General features: G+C 40.9%; 1 protein-coding gene across 2 annotated transcripts in view; it reads right to left on the bottom strand.

Moving 5' to 3' along the window:
• LOC148030884 (1-phosphatidylinositol-3-phosphate 5-kinase FAB1B-like) overlaps positions 1 to 8,753 on the bottom strand; it is a 64,881-nt gene extending 56,128 nt beyond the window's left edge. Inside the window, exons 1-4 of one of the 2 annotated variants that reach the window (XM_087684421.1) lie at positions 8,525 to 8,753; positions 7,146 to 7,721; positions 6,402 to 7,055; positions 6,169 to 6,313 (exon numbers count right to left, since the gene is read on the bottom strand). In XM_087684421.1, coding sequence (XP_087540547.1) covers positions 6,169 to 6,313; positions 6,402 to 7,055; positions 7,146 to 7,270 — 924 coding nt within the window. In that variant the 5' untranslated portion in view covers positions 7,271 to 7,721; positions 8,525 to 8,753. The remainder of the gene's footprint in view (positions 1 to 6,168; positions 6,314 to 6,401; positions 7,056 to 7,145; positions 7,722 to 8,524) is intronic. The other variant, XM_087684422.1, reaches the window with a different exon arrangement.
• Between the last annotated feature and the right edge of the window lie 7,114 nt (positions 8,754 to 15,867).

Raw genomic sequence — 15,867 nt, 5'->3', positions numbered from 1 at the left:
AATTAGGTGTAAAAGCATAGGATGAAAAAGGATAAACAACAAGGTTGTAGGTACGACTATTGATGTAAGATCTAGTAGGAGGTCCTAGGAAAAGTTAGTAACCAAATTATCGTGCACCAAGGAAAGATTGTATGATTCGCCAATGCATAAGTTTCGAGAGCATAGACTACAAAGTATAGGCTTGATTAATTAGGAAAGTTAAGTATTTGCCTTGAAGCAAATGACCGACAATAAACTAAAGCGACATGGTCGCTGGATCCTGCCACAATAAACCTAATGTATTGGAAGGGTATGACCCTAACCCAAGAATGATAGGAATCTTGCTAAGTTGCAATTGATTCCGGATCGAATGCGGGTTGCATTCGGAGATAAGGAGTCAATCCTTAACAGTTTGCCAGCTAAACGACCATTGAAATTGATTGTGCTTGTAACAGTTTAGAAAGGACTGTTTGCATTGTTTGCTCAATGAACTAAAGGATGAAAATATATCTAAAGCTTCAGGTTGGTGCCTGAGAGGCAGCTTCAGTTACCCCCGACTGCCTGCCTGACCCTAACCAAGGGGGTTGTGAACCGCGCCGGGAACGTGGACTGAACCCGCCGTGAGAGGTCTCTCCGTTGAGTTCTGCTTGGAGCAGGAGGACGCTTGGGTGCCAGGGGGGGCTCTGGCTGTAAATCCCTCGCCTTCCGGGTCCTGCACAAGAGACTAACGTGACTCGGGATTAGATCTCGAGGCCCGCATACTAGTCTACGGGCGGAAACTTGGGATAGTAATCACAGGAAGGATTACTGGATAGCCTTCAGGCAGATTATGAATACGCCTACGGGCGGGAACTCCTTGTATTCCAAAGATAAAAGGATAAAATGATAATAAAGGAGCTGTTTGGCATTGTTTTCTTTATGTCCTGTGATAAGATTACGTGAAGGAACCAGTGCTTAACAGGGTTAATCAAGGAAGCTGTTTGTATGTGTCAAACTAATGTGGTAGGTAATTACATAACTAAAACAAACCGAGGAAAGTGCGGAGGATGGACCATGGGTCTGTCCTACGGATGGGTGGTCCCGGTTAGCCGGGAACTTTTCTCAAGATCTTCGATGGGCAGAGGATGATCGTCATCACCAAAACAAGCAAGGAGAACAATGACTTGGAAGTACCGATTACCCGATTCAGGCTGTTTTAGGGGAACGGAATGGGACTATGCCTTTTGGCAGAGAGGTCGAGCCTTGCATCCCTCTCGTTTCCCATTCTCCTTGAACCAAGTGCAGCATGAATCCGCTTCAGACCGGGCGTTCTGCGTAAAGTAGTTCGATCAGGTCTGACGCTAGTCGCTGTTAGCAAACAACCAAACAATTCCGTTCGATCCTAAGTGGAAAGCGCCCAGGACACTTCCGTTACGGGGCAGACGCGGAAAGTCCTAGATTACAAAACCCGCAACATTCCATGGGAGTGCCGGGTGGAGTCTTCTAGACAACCTTTCCGATGGACTGCTAAGACGTGTCCTAGAGAATGTTAGTGGACACGTTACACACTCCGACCCACTTCAGCTCTGCTCTCGAGCGTTCTATACACTAAATTTGATTTACAGCATTCGTTCACTTCAAAATTCTCTCTTTTTTCTTGTAAAAGGTAATTGTATTAATTACGAAAAAGAGTATAAGATTACATGGCCACAAGATACAGATTGTCTCTAGGCCATTGTGCGTAAAATCTGAGACATCACAGTGAAGGTACAAAGGAAGCAAAGTGACTAAAGGGGGGCAAAAGAAACTATAGTCTGCCAAGCAAGCAAATCCTATCTAGGGAGAATATCTGTTAACTCAATCAAGTCTAGCTACCAATGAGGCAGCCCTTTCAAGTGGGCTATATGACTTTGCACACTCAATGAAGCATCAAAGATGAATGCATTCCTCATGGTCCATATATGCCAACAACCCTAGAAGCATAAGAAAGGAAAGAGCACTTTCATATTTACCTGCACGGGGTCCACAAACTTGGGATGTCCAAAGACCTAGTCCTTTGAAAGCATCGATATCCCAACCCACTCAAAAGTTTGAACCAAATGGCCAATAGTAGCAACCAAACCTTCCTTGCAACCGGGCAAGTAAGGAACCAATGGCAAGGGGTTTCAATCAACGTATGACAAAAAGAGAACCAACCATTGGAAATCCTTCGCTTGGAGAGCATCGAGGCAAGAGGAAGCACACCAATCAACACTCACCAAATGAAGACCTCAGATCGAAAAGGCGTTTTGTTAAGCCAACCTGTCGTTCTCACAAATTTCCACCGCACTCAGCCTTTCTAGAGACCCAATGTGGTATTGCCTTTCTAAACAAGCCAATCCTTATCACAAATGAGCAAATGATATATTTGATTCGCAAAAATACGACCCAAAAGCAACTGACCACTAATCAACCATTCCTACCAAGGGGTCTCCTGGTCCAAAGAGGGAAGAGGCTCCATGGCCCACGTGGAGATGGCATTCCACAAATTGTGATAGCCTCAAGGAACATGAAAGTAGCATCGGGCCCATCTAAAGGACATAACAACCCCATTGACAAGTAAAAGAGCATCAACAACCGTATTGAGCCCTCCACCATTGACCTTTGTTCCTCTTTGCCTTGCCAAGGGAGAAGCTTCGCAACCGCCAACACTTCTGCTCTTAGGGAGTTTGCCACCTCCCAATCCAAAGGTGGGTGCCAAGAATATTTAGCAAGGACCGATCTCCAATAGTGGACCAAATGATTCAATAGCATAGAAGACTTCATATGGATGTGTTGAGCTAAAACACGCTTTACAGCTGATTAGCATTTTTAAACAACCCCAAAACACGCTTAATTAACAAAAAATAAAATTTTAGTGTGTGGTTTAACAAAGTTTCAGTGGTCTCCCAAAACCCTAATTTTTGGAGCACCCTTCAGGCTTCAACATCTATAAATAGACAAGCTGCCTACCATTCAACCTTATCCTTTTGTGCAAGTTTCTCACTCTACCATGCAAATTTCAGCCAACAACCACCTACCATCTGCTGTCCAGCCATCACCAACTGCAACCCATCACTATCCAACCCTAGACAGCCTGTTTTCAACCATCGCCTTGTTGTTTGGAGGTCTCCATCTGGTGCATCATCATAGCACCTGATCAGCGTGTGCTTTCAACATCCAATGCCAGGTGACAAGCTGCTGCCATCTCTCCCACATAGCAACTGCTGTAGTACCTACGTTTTTGCTCTCTAGCGAGCCATCTACATCGACAAACACCTCTCCTACTGTCGCCTCAATTCCCTGACACTCTAGTAACCAGTGTTTGGTGTTTCCCGCACTTTGACACTCCAACAAGTGGTCACAAGACTTGGGATCCGTCTCCGGTGGATCTCACTCTTTGACACTGCGTTGCTCTACCTTTGGGCATTCTGTACACTCTTACATTCATTTAGAGCATTCATTCACTTCAAAGTTTCTTCTCTCTATGTTTGAGTTTTGAGTTTTTGCATTTTGCATTTTGCATTTTGGGTTTGAGTTTTGCTTGTCTCTATCTGAGTCTTTGTGTTTCAGTCTTAGTCGTACATGCTACTTTCCTCAATGCAAACCCTAGCATATCTTCACAAGATGGGCTGTTTGGCATTAAGCACATGCCACCATGAGGCAAAAATCCTCGTGTTCCCATGCTTGATACCTCGAGTCTCAAGGAAAAATTTGGCAATCAAGGACCACAGGCCTACCCTTGCACCAAGCTTGGAACACTAACCATCGAAAAGCAATCATATGTGTCTCTAAATCCAAAACAGCCCCACCACCCATTTTTTTAGCAGTGCAAACACGGTGCTAGGGAATTAGGAGATACCCATCTAAGTAGAACCTTTTTTCCAGAGAAAAAACCGGATAGGTTGAGTAATTTACAATGTATGAGACTTTGTCTAAGGAAGCAAGGAAAGGTAATATGAAATCATCCGTATCATGATTGTCTCTACTATTTTTAATCTCATGTTAAAAGGCCAAGCTTGTGATTTTTAATAACAAACTTACCATTAGCACTTTAGGCGAAACCTACACTCCCAAAGGATACCCTAAGTGCCTTAAAACAGAGCCTTTAAGCACCACCTCGCCTTGCCAATCCAAGGCTGGAGATCACTCTCTGTGCAACTAATAAGGGCCAACTCAGAGGCATTAATGTGCGATCCCAAGGCAAGGGCGAATAAGTCCCATGTAGCCAAAGCTCTTTGTATATTATCTAGATCAACCTTAAGAAACATGAAGTTGTCGTCCACGAAGGCCTAGCCCACCAACTGTTCCTGTGAAGGGGGAGAGAGTCCAACCACCTCACCATTGGCTGCTAGATGAGACATCATCATCAAAGTGGTATGAGTGGCTAAGGCAAAGAACAAGGACTCAATGGAAACCCTGCCTAACCAACCAACAAAGGGGGAAGGGTGTCATGACACCACCATTGAGTAGAACTCTTGAAGAGGAATCCATGCTGATAGTATTGATAAGTCTAGACATTCTTGAACCAAAACCCATACCTTGCATCAACTAACCCAAGAAGGACTGTTAATCTATTCCCATTTGTACATTCAAGATATTGTGCAAAATATTGTGCCCTCTAATAAATCCATACTTAGTAGGGTGAATAATGTTCGGAAGATATCCATGTAGTTTGTTAGCTAGGACTTTGGTAAAGATCTTATACAAAGAGCCCATCAACCAGATTGATCGCCAATGCTTCAAGGCTGATGGGGATGGCACTTTTGGAATCAATCCAATCAACCCTCCTTCCAAGATGGAGGCATGTGTCGACTTGTCCAAATCTACTGGCATAAGGCTATCAAAGGTGCAACGAACTGAGTGGCATAGGTCTCAAAAAACTCATTAGTGATACCATCTCACCCTAGGGCCTAGGCTCGTCTTTAGGCAAATGCAAGAGAGCATCCATGACGGTATGACAATGAGAGTTGCATTGCCTTAGCACGGAATCCCGTATTCCATGCCCGGATGAAGCATATCGAGAACCAGTATCACTTCATCGGGGAGAAGCTTTTGGATGCCACCATTGATGTGGAGTACTGTAAGACTAAAGACAATCTTGCAGATTTGTTTTTGAAGGCACTTCCCCAAGCTTTGCTTCATCCACATTCCAAATCCCTACATCTACTACCTTGTCCAAGATCTGAGAGGGGGTGTTAGCAATCAACTCCCCTGCCACGTGGCAGCAATCGGACTGTCGGATTGTCCGTCCGACTGTCGATGCAGTCGGCTGCATTAAATGCAACCGACAACCTGCCTATTTTGGCATTTTTACAACGCATTCTTTTCAGCCTTTTAAAGGCTGAGTTTCCAGCAATTTTGATCACTTGTATCTGACAAATTTTAGCCTGCTAGAGACGGAGACAACACTCAGGCTAACGGAGATCAAGGTCCTCAAGGAAGAGACATACGCAAATATTCTCTCTACACCCATGTATAATTCTGCAATCTTATACAACATTCTTCACTGCAGATTTTCTATGTTTCACTGTCCCTTTCTCTCTCTCTTCTCTCTCCCTTCACTCTTTGTCACAGTCATTAGCTTCCGCATTGCTTCACTCTGACATCATCTACTCCAATTGTTAGTGTGCAGTTGCCCTAACTCAAAACCTAGTCTTCTTGTGAAGAACCAAGCATAGTGGGGTCCATTATCATCTTGTTCATGAGCAAATCCAATAGGCAACCCTCAAACTTTAGTATGTCCCTATGTAGGACAATGTAGCAGATGTTTTCACCAAGGCTTGACCTTTCAAGAACCCTAGAGATCCTTTGTACCATGTTGGAGGTAGACATCATTGAATTTTTTATTTGGTTAAGAGAGGAAGCATGTTTTTACCCCTCAATCCATTGTAGATAGGTCCATTATGGCCCCTCAGCTCATTAAGGTTCTGAACCTTACAAGTGAGAATATGGCAAAAGTCATTGAATGATATAGCAATATGCTGTCTCCTTTGGCAGGTTCACAGTTTTGGCTTGCAGGTCAATTAAGATGAGAAATACATACACACAAAATGCCATAAGATGAATTTGTACACCCAGTATTTGTAGCTTCCTTTCCTTCTGTTCAGGCAGACAGGTGAGGAAAAAGTGCTACCATTGCACACATGAACAACAAATCGAGTAAAGTAGAAAATCTACAAAACACCATACCTGTTCTAACATGGTCTTCATAGAGCTAAGATGTTCCTGAAGTTCAAGTGCACCTCCTAGAAGGAGTAACCTTGGATTTTTATAGCATGATGTCATCCGTCGATGGGCTACATTTTTTTTGCACACAATTCCCTTCACCACATTGCTGGAACAAACAAAAACAAATTAAGAAAAGACCGAAACTCTCTCACAACATAGAAATTGATGTGTTATTGTTAAGTTAAAGCATTGACCTCTCACTAGGCCGCCCAGTTGCCACGCATTTAACCTTTACAATACCTCCAGGATCCATGCCTCCACTTACACTTGTATCTGGCTTCACAACTTCAGCAGCCTGTAGCGAGAGTGCTGTTACAATGTCCAACCAACCCTCCTCTTCATCTGAAGAGATTCCCTCTCCCTGGAGAAGCTGTGCAACCAGGACTTTGAAATGCCCATCTACGACTGCTCGCATGGCCTTCCGTTGTTCCTCGGTCGCTGCTTTTTCTCTGCACCTGTTATCACCGCTACTCCTGCTACCAAATGAATGTGTTGAACCCCAAACGCCCCCTACATCATCATCATCATCATCTTCCCCACCAATCCCTATCTCATCATCTTCATCTTCAGGTGGTGGAGGTACCCAGAGCAAGTCATTGTTCTCAATATCAAGAGGCAGATCTGTCTCCTCAGAACCTGAGGCCTTTCGATACAAAGGTGCATAGAAGCTATTGTAGTCTGCACTTTCCTCTGGCCCTTCATAGTACTCACTGAAAAAAGAAGCCCTTTTTGCATGTTGCTGCAATCCTTCATCACTACCTACAGAAACGGTACTCCTATCCCGATCGTGACTGTTATGGTAACTATCTTCAGATTCACTATGGTGATCATCCTCCTCATCATCGCTCCTGCAAGAATGCCCAACAGATGAAAATGCAAATTGGCCAAGTTAAAAACTTAAAAACACAAGATTACCAGACAAAACATTTTGTCATTACCTGTTGTTGCAAAAGTCGTAAGGACTTGGAGAACCTTCCCTCCCTCTTGGGGAAACTAGTTTATCCTTGTCTAATCTTCGTGCCTGAATCATCTTGTATGACTTCAAAGCTGAGTCCACCTCCATTACGTGTAGCGATGAAGTTGAGATAAGAACATGCCACTGAGCTGATGGCCTACTGCCGCTCCTGGTTTGCGAACCAACGTACAATATTCACAAACCCAAACTAAGTCAACTTTATCTAACACAACAGACGCCAAAGATAGCTTCTCCAACAGGTTGACATTCACCAACAGACTTGGTACATCCATCTGTTGGATCAAAGTTGCTTGCACTGGATTATCTGTGGTTTGTATAACTAAAGGAGCCAGAAGAGCTAAAAATGGTTGAGCACACGGCATGAAGAAGTGACTTTGTAATAAACGAAAGAGCTGCTGTTAAGATCCCAATGTAAGGCATGTATTTTATATCCAATTGTAAACCTGCTTTTGCGACTGTACCATTGCATGCATTCTACATAGCTTCCATTTACCACGACCACGAAACACCATCACTGGTCCAACTTAAAACCTGAAAACTGAAAATGAATGGAACCTTAGACAATGTATACACGTTTCATACAACCTGGCAGCTACATGCTCACATGAAACTAGTTTTGGCAGCTTAAACACACACAAAGAGACTTGCTGGCTCCCCAGAAATTATTCGCATGTGCCCTCATTGAAAGAACAATTGTCTGAGATGAAAGCATTAGCAAAATGTTGCACCAAGTGGTGCAATACTTGCAACTGCTTGGTAACTTACAGGAGCACGAAGACAATCCTTTCATACAGAAGAATGGCTATGGCATAGTAAAGGCATTAAAAGTTCCCTTGGATTTTGGAATCTCTAAGTATGTTGCTGACTTAATTTTCTGATATTCACTTATGTCAGAAGTAATTCTTGTTTTTAAACCTCATGTTTTTTTGAGACAGAAAGCCTTCTGGAACAAAGGGAAAAGACTAATCATAGGCTTTCCACCACCCTGTTCAAACATAGCATCTGAATACCCTAAAGCGGATTGCAAACGATTCCACATGCAATGGCATTTTCATTACTTGAGTATGTCAAAATTGCACGAGAAGCAATCCCAAAGAAACAAGTCCTAACATCGTCGGACAACATCTTATTTAGCATACAAATCGCCACTCTCTTATGAGCTGCACGGCACAGTTGAACTGAAAAAACCGTCATTTGATTAAGCTGAATGCGTTAAAGTCATAGATACGCCTTATTCGTACAGCCACAGGCATTGATTTGTCATTGGTAGGGCACGCCTATCTAAAGGCAGCGTCAAGCAGCACTGAAAAAGACATATTCGAATCAATGGCATGCAAATACCTTAGTCGAACTGCATATCAATCTCGCTAGAACCATCAATCGAGTGTCCAAGACGATCCAATTCGCCTCAGCATCGACCAGCTAGGGATAGAATGGCCAGGGTATTCGTTGTTCTTCTTCTTCTTCTTCCTTTCAGCTTGCTGCTCGACGGAGCCGAACGCGAGAGAAGCACGGGAAGCCGCAATCATGGCGACATCACTGGAGCAAGGGGAAACGGCACAGCGCCTAACGGAAACAGCAGGCGAGGGGACTCGATGCAAGATTGGGGAAGGCCAAAAGGAGACGAAACGGCGAGGGTAATGATGACGACGACGACAACGACAACAATAAACAGAAGCGCGAGGAGGAGGAGGAGGAGGAGGAGGAGGAGAAGGGTGAAGAAAGAAAGAAGCTTAGATGATGGTGATGATGGTGGTGGTGATGATGATGATGAGGTCGATGGTGGCACTCGTACAATCCTTGATCGTCATGGAGGAGTCCAAAACTTGGCAACGCAACATTAATTTCCCCAACTTATGTGGAGGAATCCATTGGGCCGCAGAAAGCCTCACCTTAAAAGCCCAACCTCCTGAGTCCTCACGCATGGAAAGAGTCTAGAGGACCCCTTTGTGTTTTTATTAATGTTGGGCTTTATACCCCGCCTTTCGGACAAGGGTTTCTTTTCTTTTTTGCCTCCAAATGCCTAACGTACACACATCACATTACACCTCAATATCTAGCATTGTCCTAAGGATGGTGCCACACTTAAGTTTTAACTAGAGTTCCAAAGTAAAAGGAATCACATTTTTTGTAAGGAGGCAAAAGCCTACGCCACTCCACCTAAACTTAAGGCTATTTGACTTCTAAAAAATCTAGTGGGTTATGGCATGGCCCTACCCTTAAGAGGCATAATCAATCGGGATTGTCTGTATTGAATCTTGAACCTAATCCATAAATTAAACATGTGTGATATCTTTTGCTAGAAAGTTCATCTCCCTTTTGACCGTGCTTTGAGACGGTTGATCTTTGTGCATAAAGATATCCACCACAAGGATACGCTCAAAAGTGGTGTATCCTTCCTAATGAGCATAGGATGCCCTTAACTCCTTGGTGATTGAAATTCATCCAAGAAAAAGCATCAATCACAATTCTTTCTTTATCCTTAACAACAATATCTAATCTTTCGCTTACGTAAAGGCAAAAGAGGACTTTGAATATATATATATGTGTGTGTTTTTGCATAGATACGCGTATGTGTGTAGTTAACGGCATATATGCATTCATCCAATTACCATAAAGGATTTGTTTCACAAGCTGCCTTGTGTGAACTTAGTGATATTATTCTATAAGGATGATAATAACTGTGTATGTATACAAGTTGATCGTATTTGATAATGATGATAACAAGTTTTCAATTATTTATGAACGCAGCTTTCTTTTTATACAACCACGTGCACATGGCAGTTTGTTAAAAGTCCTTCTAAGTATCGTTGTGAAATAGCTCTTAAGCACACTAGTCATTCATTGCCACCCTTTTAAATATGCCCCACCCTTTTCTTCACCAACCCACCCACCCCTCACTTTTCAAATATGGTAGTGACATAAACTTACAAGAGTCTTCAAAGTAGCACAAAGGAAAGATGCTTGGAGCGTTGGGGATGCGTGCTCCCTTTGAGAGATCTATTGGTGTTTGCATAGAACATGAGAAGTAGAATCAATGCTATGGTTTTGATGTTCATCTTTCCAATCACATAATCAAAATCTATTGTATGAAGTGGACATTCCATGATGTACTTGTTGCTAACGGTGTCACTTAAATCATTAACGTTTGGATGGGTGCTTTATGTTGACGCTTGAGAATTTTTACATATTGTACCTTTGTTATGATTCGAGCTAAAAATATGAATCAATTGTAAATATGTTTAAGCTCGTACATGTGCTTTTCATTTTTTGGCTACCAAATGACATGGCATATGGGTGCAATATGTGTCATATTTGTATGGACTTTTAAGAAGTAGTGGTACATACCATTTGTACAAAAGTTATCTTTGTGATCATTAAGTTTGCTCTCTCTCTCTCTCTCTCTCTCTCTCTCTCTCTCTCTCTCTCTCTCTCTCTCTCTCTCTCTCTCTCTCTCTCTCTCTCTCTCTCTCTCTCTCTCTCTCTCTCTCTCTCTCTCTCTCTCTCTCTCTCTCTCTCTCTCTCTCTCTCTCTCTCTCTCTCTCTCTCTCTCTCTCTCTCTCTCTCTCTCTCTCTCTCTCTCTCTCTACATATGTTTAGTAACATGTATGTAATTGTGTTTACAATTGAGAAAATACATTTGTTTATTTATTGTATGGGCATATGCATTCAAATGACTTAAAGATGCAAATATACATTTGTATCTCCCCATATCCACATAGAAACACTGAAGTGTATGGCATTTGCCATTAAGCCCCTTCTCTATCACTAGGGCAAGCAACCCAAAAGACATAGAGAGAACAAATCAAATCCCTTAATAACATAACTTATTTTTGATGGAATTTAGATAAGTGACTCTTAAGACAAATAGCACTTAAGCAAGTGGCTTGGGATAAGGTCTTTTCTAATGAAATTAGAATTCAAATTTTCACAAAGTGCATGTTCAATATCTCTTTTCTAGAGTTTTAGAGCTTGTTCAATGATTAACCACTTGACTCTAAAGCTTCTTATGTAATTAATGTTCAATATGTTGCAAAAAGTCAAAGTCTTGTGAGTATAGATGACAAATAAATTATAGCTCAAACATTTGCAAACGCAAAGACTATGACAAACTATCATTATAGATTATTATATCACAAGTGAGTTTTTCGATTGTTTATTTTCCAAGTCTAAACTATAAATGGTTGCTTTTCAATTAAAAACATGTCTAGATCAATTTGGTTATTTGTAGGCCATGTTTTTATCAACCTTAGACTAACTTGGACTTGAAAGTGTGAGGCTATTCTATAGTAGATATGTGCAAATGGTTATGTATGCATATATTAAGGTAAAAGGAAAATGTGTTTTGTATGGTTCTATAGATCTTTCAATTTTAGGGAATGAAGTAAAGTTTGAAACCAATTCCATAACAAATCTCGAAATTAGTTGCGATGTTGATAACATGAACAGTTGAACAAGTAGGAAGGAAGAGCAAGTGGAAGCACTTTGGAAGAACCAATGGGTAGCTTGTAACAGACTCTAAAACTTTGGACGACTAGAAAGGAAGAGCAAGTATAAGCACGTGGAAGCACCAATTGGTAGCATGTAAGAGACTTTGAAACTTTTCAGTCGTGTTAAACCAAAACCCTTCTACTTATGCCCCACAATGTGCTTGAAGGCTATCTTAAAGGATGGACTTTCCTTCTTAAGGGCTTTGAAAAGAGCTAATACTTAGAAAACACAATATTTAAATAAAGTATCTATTCTCCTTCTACATCAAATCTTTGTTTTTGATAACCCCAAAGACACTTAAGAATAATGGCTCTTGTAATGTTCCAAACCTTTAGACTCTCCTCTAAAGCACCTTTGTCCCCAAATAATGTTGTGTGCATATGCCTAATGGATGCATTGAGGCCTACTTGTTGGGACCATGTCTTTGCTTTAGCCTAGATAATCTTGACCAACTTACAAGGCCAAAAAATGCATGGAATAGTTTCCTTCTCCCTTTTGACCCTTAGAACAAAAAATCGAAACCCTTCCAAACTTGGCTACCTCATGCTTGGTAAGAAGCTTTTTCTGTAATGATCTTCCAAAGCAAAAGATTCAATTGCAAGTAGGAGTATCCTTCCATACATTTGTTAGTCTAAATTTCCAAGTGTCCCAAAAAGTAAGAGAGCATATCATTTTTTAAAAGACTTTTCCATTACTCTCTCAACTTCAAGAAGAAATCCTTAGAGCGACACTAAAAAGCCTTTCTTCTCTTCATCTTCAGTGTAGGTTTCCTTCGTAGTTCACTAGCCTTATCAAAATATTATCCAAAACCACTAATTTATAAGGTTCACAATTATCACTCCTTTTCTGAAGAAGCTGGTTTACCCAATTGACCTCTTTAAATATTAAGCTTGAACCTAGTAGAGATTTCATTAAAAGACTTTAACTATTGTCATAAAAAATCTTAAATCTCAACCCGCCTCACTGTGCCTTTTGTAAAAAGGGGTGTTGATAGCCTAGACTCCTTAAAAATGGACAATAACTACTCTCCAAATGCACTTGGGAATACCATATGACATGAAGCAAAGATATAGGCACCCCTACACTCTTTTAAGGCCCTTAATCGCAACCTTCCATTGCTCAAGGAGAGCATGTGCAATAGGAGCTTCAGTAATCATTATCTTACATTTGATAGTAACAAGCTTGTCTTCCTACTTGATATACTTGATAATTTTCCTAGTATTCTGCCTCTATCAATGCTTTCTTTGACTATTATTGCCCATGGTTTTGTTGAATCCACTTCAACAAATTAAAAGCCAATGGTTCGGTCTTGGACTCCAAGCGTTCCAAGCTCAAGATGTCACTCCTTGTGGGGGTATTTACAAGCTCCTAAGAGACTACATGCCACTTGGCTATTGACCCAAAGCTCCTCATAAGACTCCTTAGTAAATTCCCAAATTGGGACCATTGCACTTTGGGAATAGGGCAAATAATGACTATGACTATGATAGATGTAGGGAAAATCCTATCAACAATCATCAACCTTCTCCTAAGGGGTAGGAGGCTTAGCTTTCCTATCTCGTTATTCTATCCATCAACTCATGTTTCATGTTATTAGAGTGCCTTAACCCTGTGGGTGGTACATGACATTAAATTATAACAAAGCTACCGGTTTTCTAATCATCTAGAGCTCAAGGAGGTTTGCTTACAAAACATGTGAAGGTAAGCAAGTTTTTGGTCAAATAAATTGCAAAATTTCCAAGATTAAATGTTGAAAAGCATGGTATTACATGAAGATTGTGGTTCCTAGAAACATACATTAATCACTAAGCATACATGATTATAGGTAAAAGAGGTTGAGGGAAATGAGATACCAATTTTTGATCAAGAAAAGAGGTTTCACATTGCATTCTTGTTTGAGGAGTATATAGACTCTACTAGGTGCATGTTGTAGTATAGGTAATATCATTTAATTCCCAAAATTTTCCTCTAGTGCTAAATATCACCCTCCAAACCCTGAATACTTTTGTAGAAACACCCACCTACTTTGTAACACAATCATTAGAGAAGCCATGTATATGTGTGGATGTGTAAGAAAGAGTCATGCAAGAAACACTCCAAAGGGTTTTTGGGACCTACGACATATTGATGACAACCAAGCATATAGCGCAAAGATAAATGTGCATATCAAAACCAGTAGGATCTGAGTGTTGTACATATGTTGGCATCTCAACATGCTTCTTAGATTCATCAGAGGCATCAGGCTATAGAAATGGTACATGATACTAGGGCATGTAGCCATTAATAAAGGTGGTGGGTACCTACTACAAGTGGCATGTCGTCAATAGGACTAAGGTAGACCAATTAATTAGTGGTGGTAGTATTGAGGTTGAGGCTCATCTTGAATAGATTAGGATTGATAGATTATGACAATAAGGTTTGGGTAAGCATCAACCCAGACTCCTTTTCCAAGGTATAAATGCTTGCCCTCTAATAAAAAAAGGATAGCTCAAATAGCATTATTTATCGGTGTAGTGATGGAATTTGCCAATTGAAGTTACAATGTTTTTGTTTGGCTAAGCATGTTACAAAGTTGACATTGTATAACATTAAACACCCATGCATGCAAAAACTAAACCCGCAAAACCATCGCATACAATCAAGTTTAGGAGGATCTATGGCTTCAAGAGGTGGAAGCAAAGGGGACAACCTCTTGGCATAGAGATAGTCCCATGATAAACATAGTTTTAGATTGCTAGTGCTAGTGAAGTTATTCTAGTTCCATTTTTATGATTGGATTCATTTCCATGACCAACTACTAGAGTCCCAACTTACTGGATATAAAGTTTGCAAGGACATTGGACGTGCAAACAAGTAGAGCTATAGATTAGTTGGTAGCATTGAACTTCCATGTTGGTTGATTTGTATCCATACAAGGATACATCACTTGCCTTTTAGTATTATAACTCCCATAGGAAACAAAAAAACCTTTGATACCATAGATATTTTCATATTTCCTTCATAAGTATTAGGTAGGTAGTTGAGGCGGACTATTTCCTAAACATGATTACTCTTTGGCATGCATAGACCTTTCCAAGCGTACTTTATCATATCATCATTTGATGATTATATTAGTTATCCAATGGAGTAGGTTCATGATAAGAATAAGAACCGTCGCTCATAGCTAGACTTGCATATACTCTCCTTCAACATTGTGAATCTTTTGGAGAGGGTGCACCATTTAATGTATGGATGGTTGCTAGTATAAATTAATTTGATGAAGATTGAATCATTTACGAGGGGGGAATTTGAAGAGGAAGGACACACCTTCACAAGAACTTCTTTTTTTAGTAATGTTGGGACAACTTCACAATGAAAAAAATCTAATAAGCATTGTTGTGATTTGTAGGTATCATTATGCCATTACAAATTTGACATTATGCTATACATAGCCACCATGCCTACCAATGTATGGCACAAAAGTATAAGGCCCTTCCTTTCATTCAAACCCATAGGCCACTAGAGATATCCTCTTTTGTGAAGAGTATCTTGGGAAGATGATTTGTAGAGCCTCATCTTATGTATGAGCTTTACATAGAAATTACTACATTTTGGCTATTAGGACGGATCTTTAGTTTAGTGACAACAATTCTAGGCATAGTAATGTCACCCAATTTGTAATATCATGTAGCTTGAGTGAATAGAATCGAGAGTTTCAAGACATCTTCAAGAGCTATAGAGTATATGGAAACTATGAAATTATAAAATACATTTATAAGGATGTAATCTATGGATCTTTGAAAACTGAAGGAAAAGAATCAAATCCTTATGCTACAAGTAAGACTAATCACAAGATATAGTAATGCCTCAAGTTAGCTATACGGCATGAATAAAGCTTTTCCACCATACCCATGAGTGAGTGTGAGGTGCCCGCCTATCGGCTTTCCAGGCACTCTTTTAGCGGTCTATCGAGAAACGAATCTAAGCGTCGCTGCTCGGCACTCCCAGGGAATGTTCCGAGTTTTGTCGCCTAGGGTTTCCCGAATCCGCCTCGCAACGGAACGTTCACGACCAAACCCACTAGGATCGACCTGAAATTCGGGTTCCTAGTTGTCAAGGTCTCCTATTAGCATTCTAGCATCAGGTTTTGGACATCCTACTTTACGCAGAGATACCCAACCCGAAGCAGATCTATGCCGCACTTGGTTCAAAGA

The sequence above is a fragment of the Lygodium microphyllum genome, chromosome 9 (assembly GCF_053477565.2).
Source record: "Lygodium microphyllum isolate KBCC chromosome 9, Lygodium_microphyllum_v1.1.10, whole genome shotgun sequence".
Lineage (NCBI taxonomy): Eukaryota > Viridiplantae > Streptophyta > Polypodiopsida > Schizaeales > Lygodiaceae > Lygodium > Lygodium microphyllum.
This window is presented reverse-complemented; position numbering and strand designations above follow the sequence as displayed.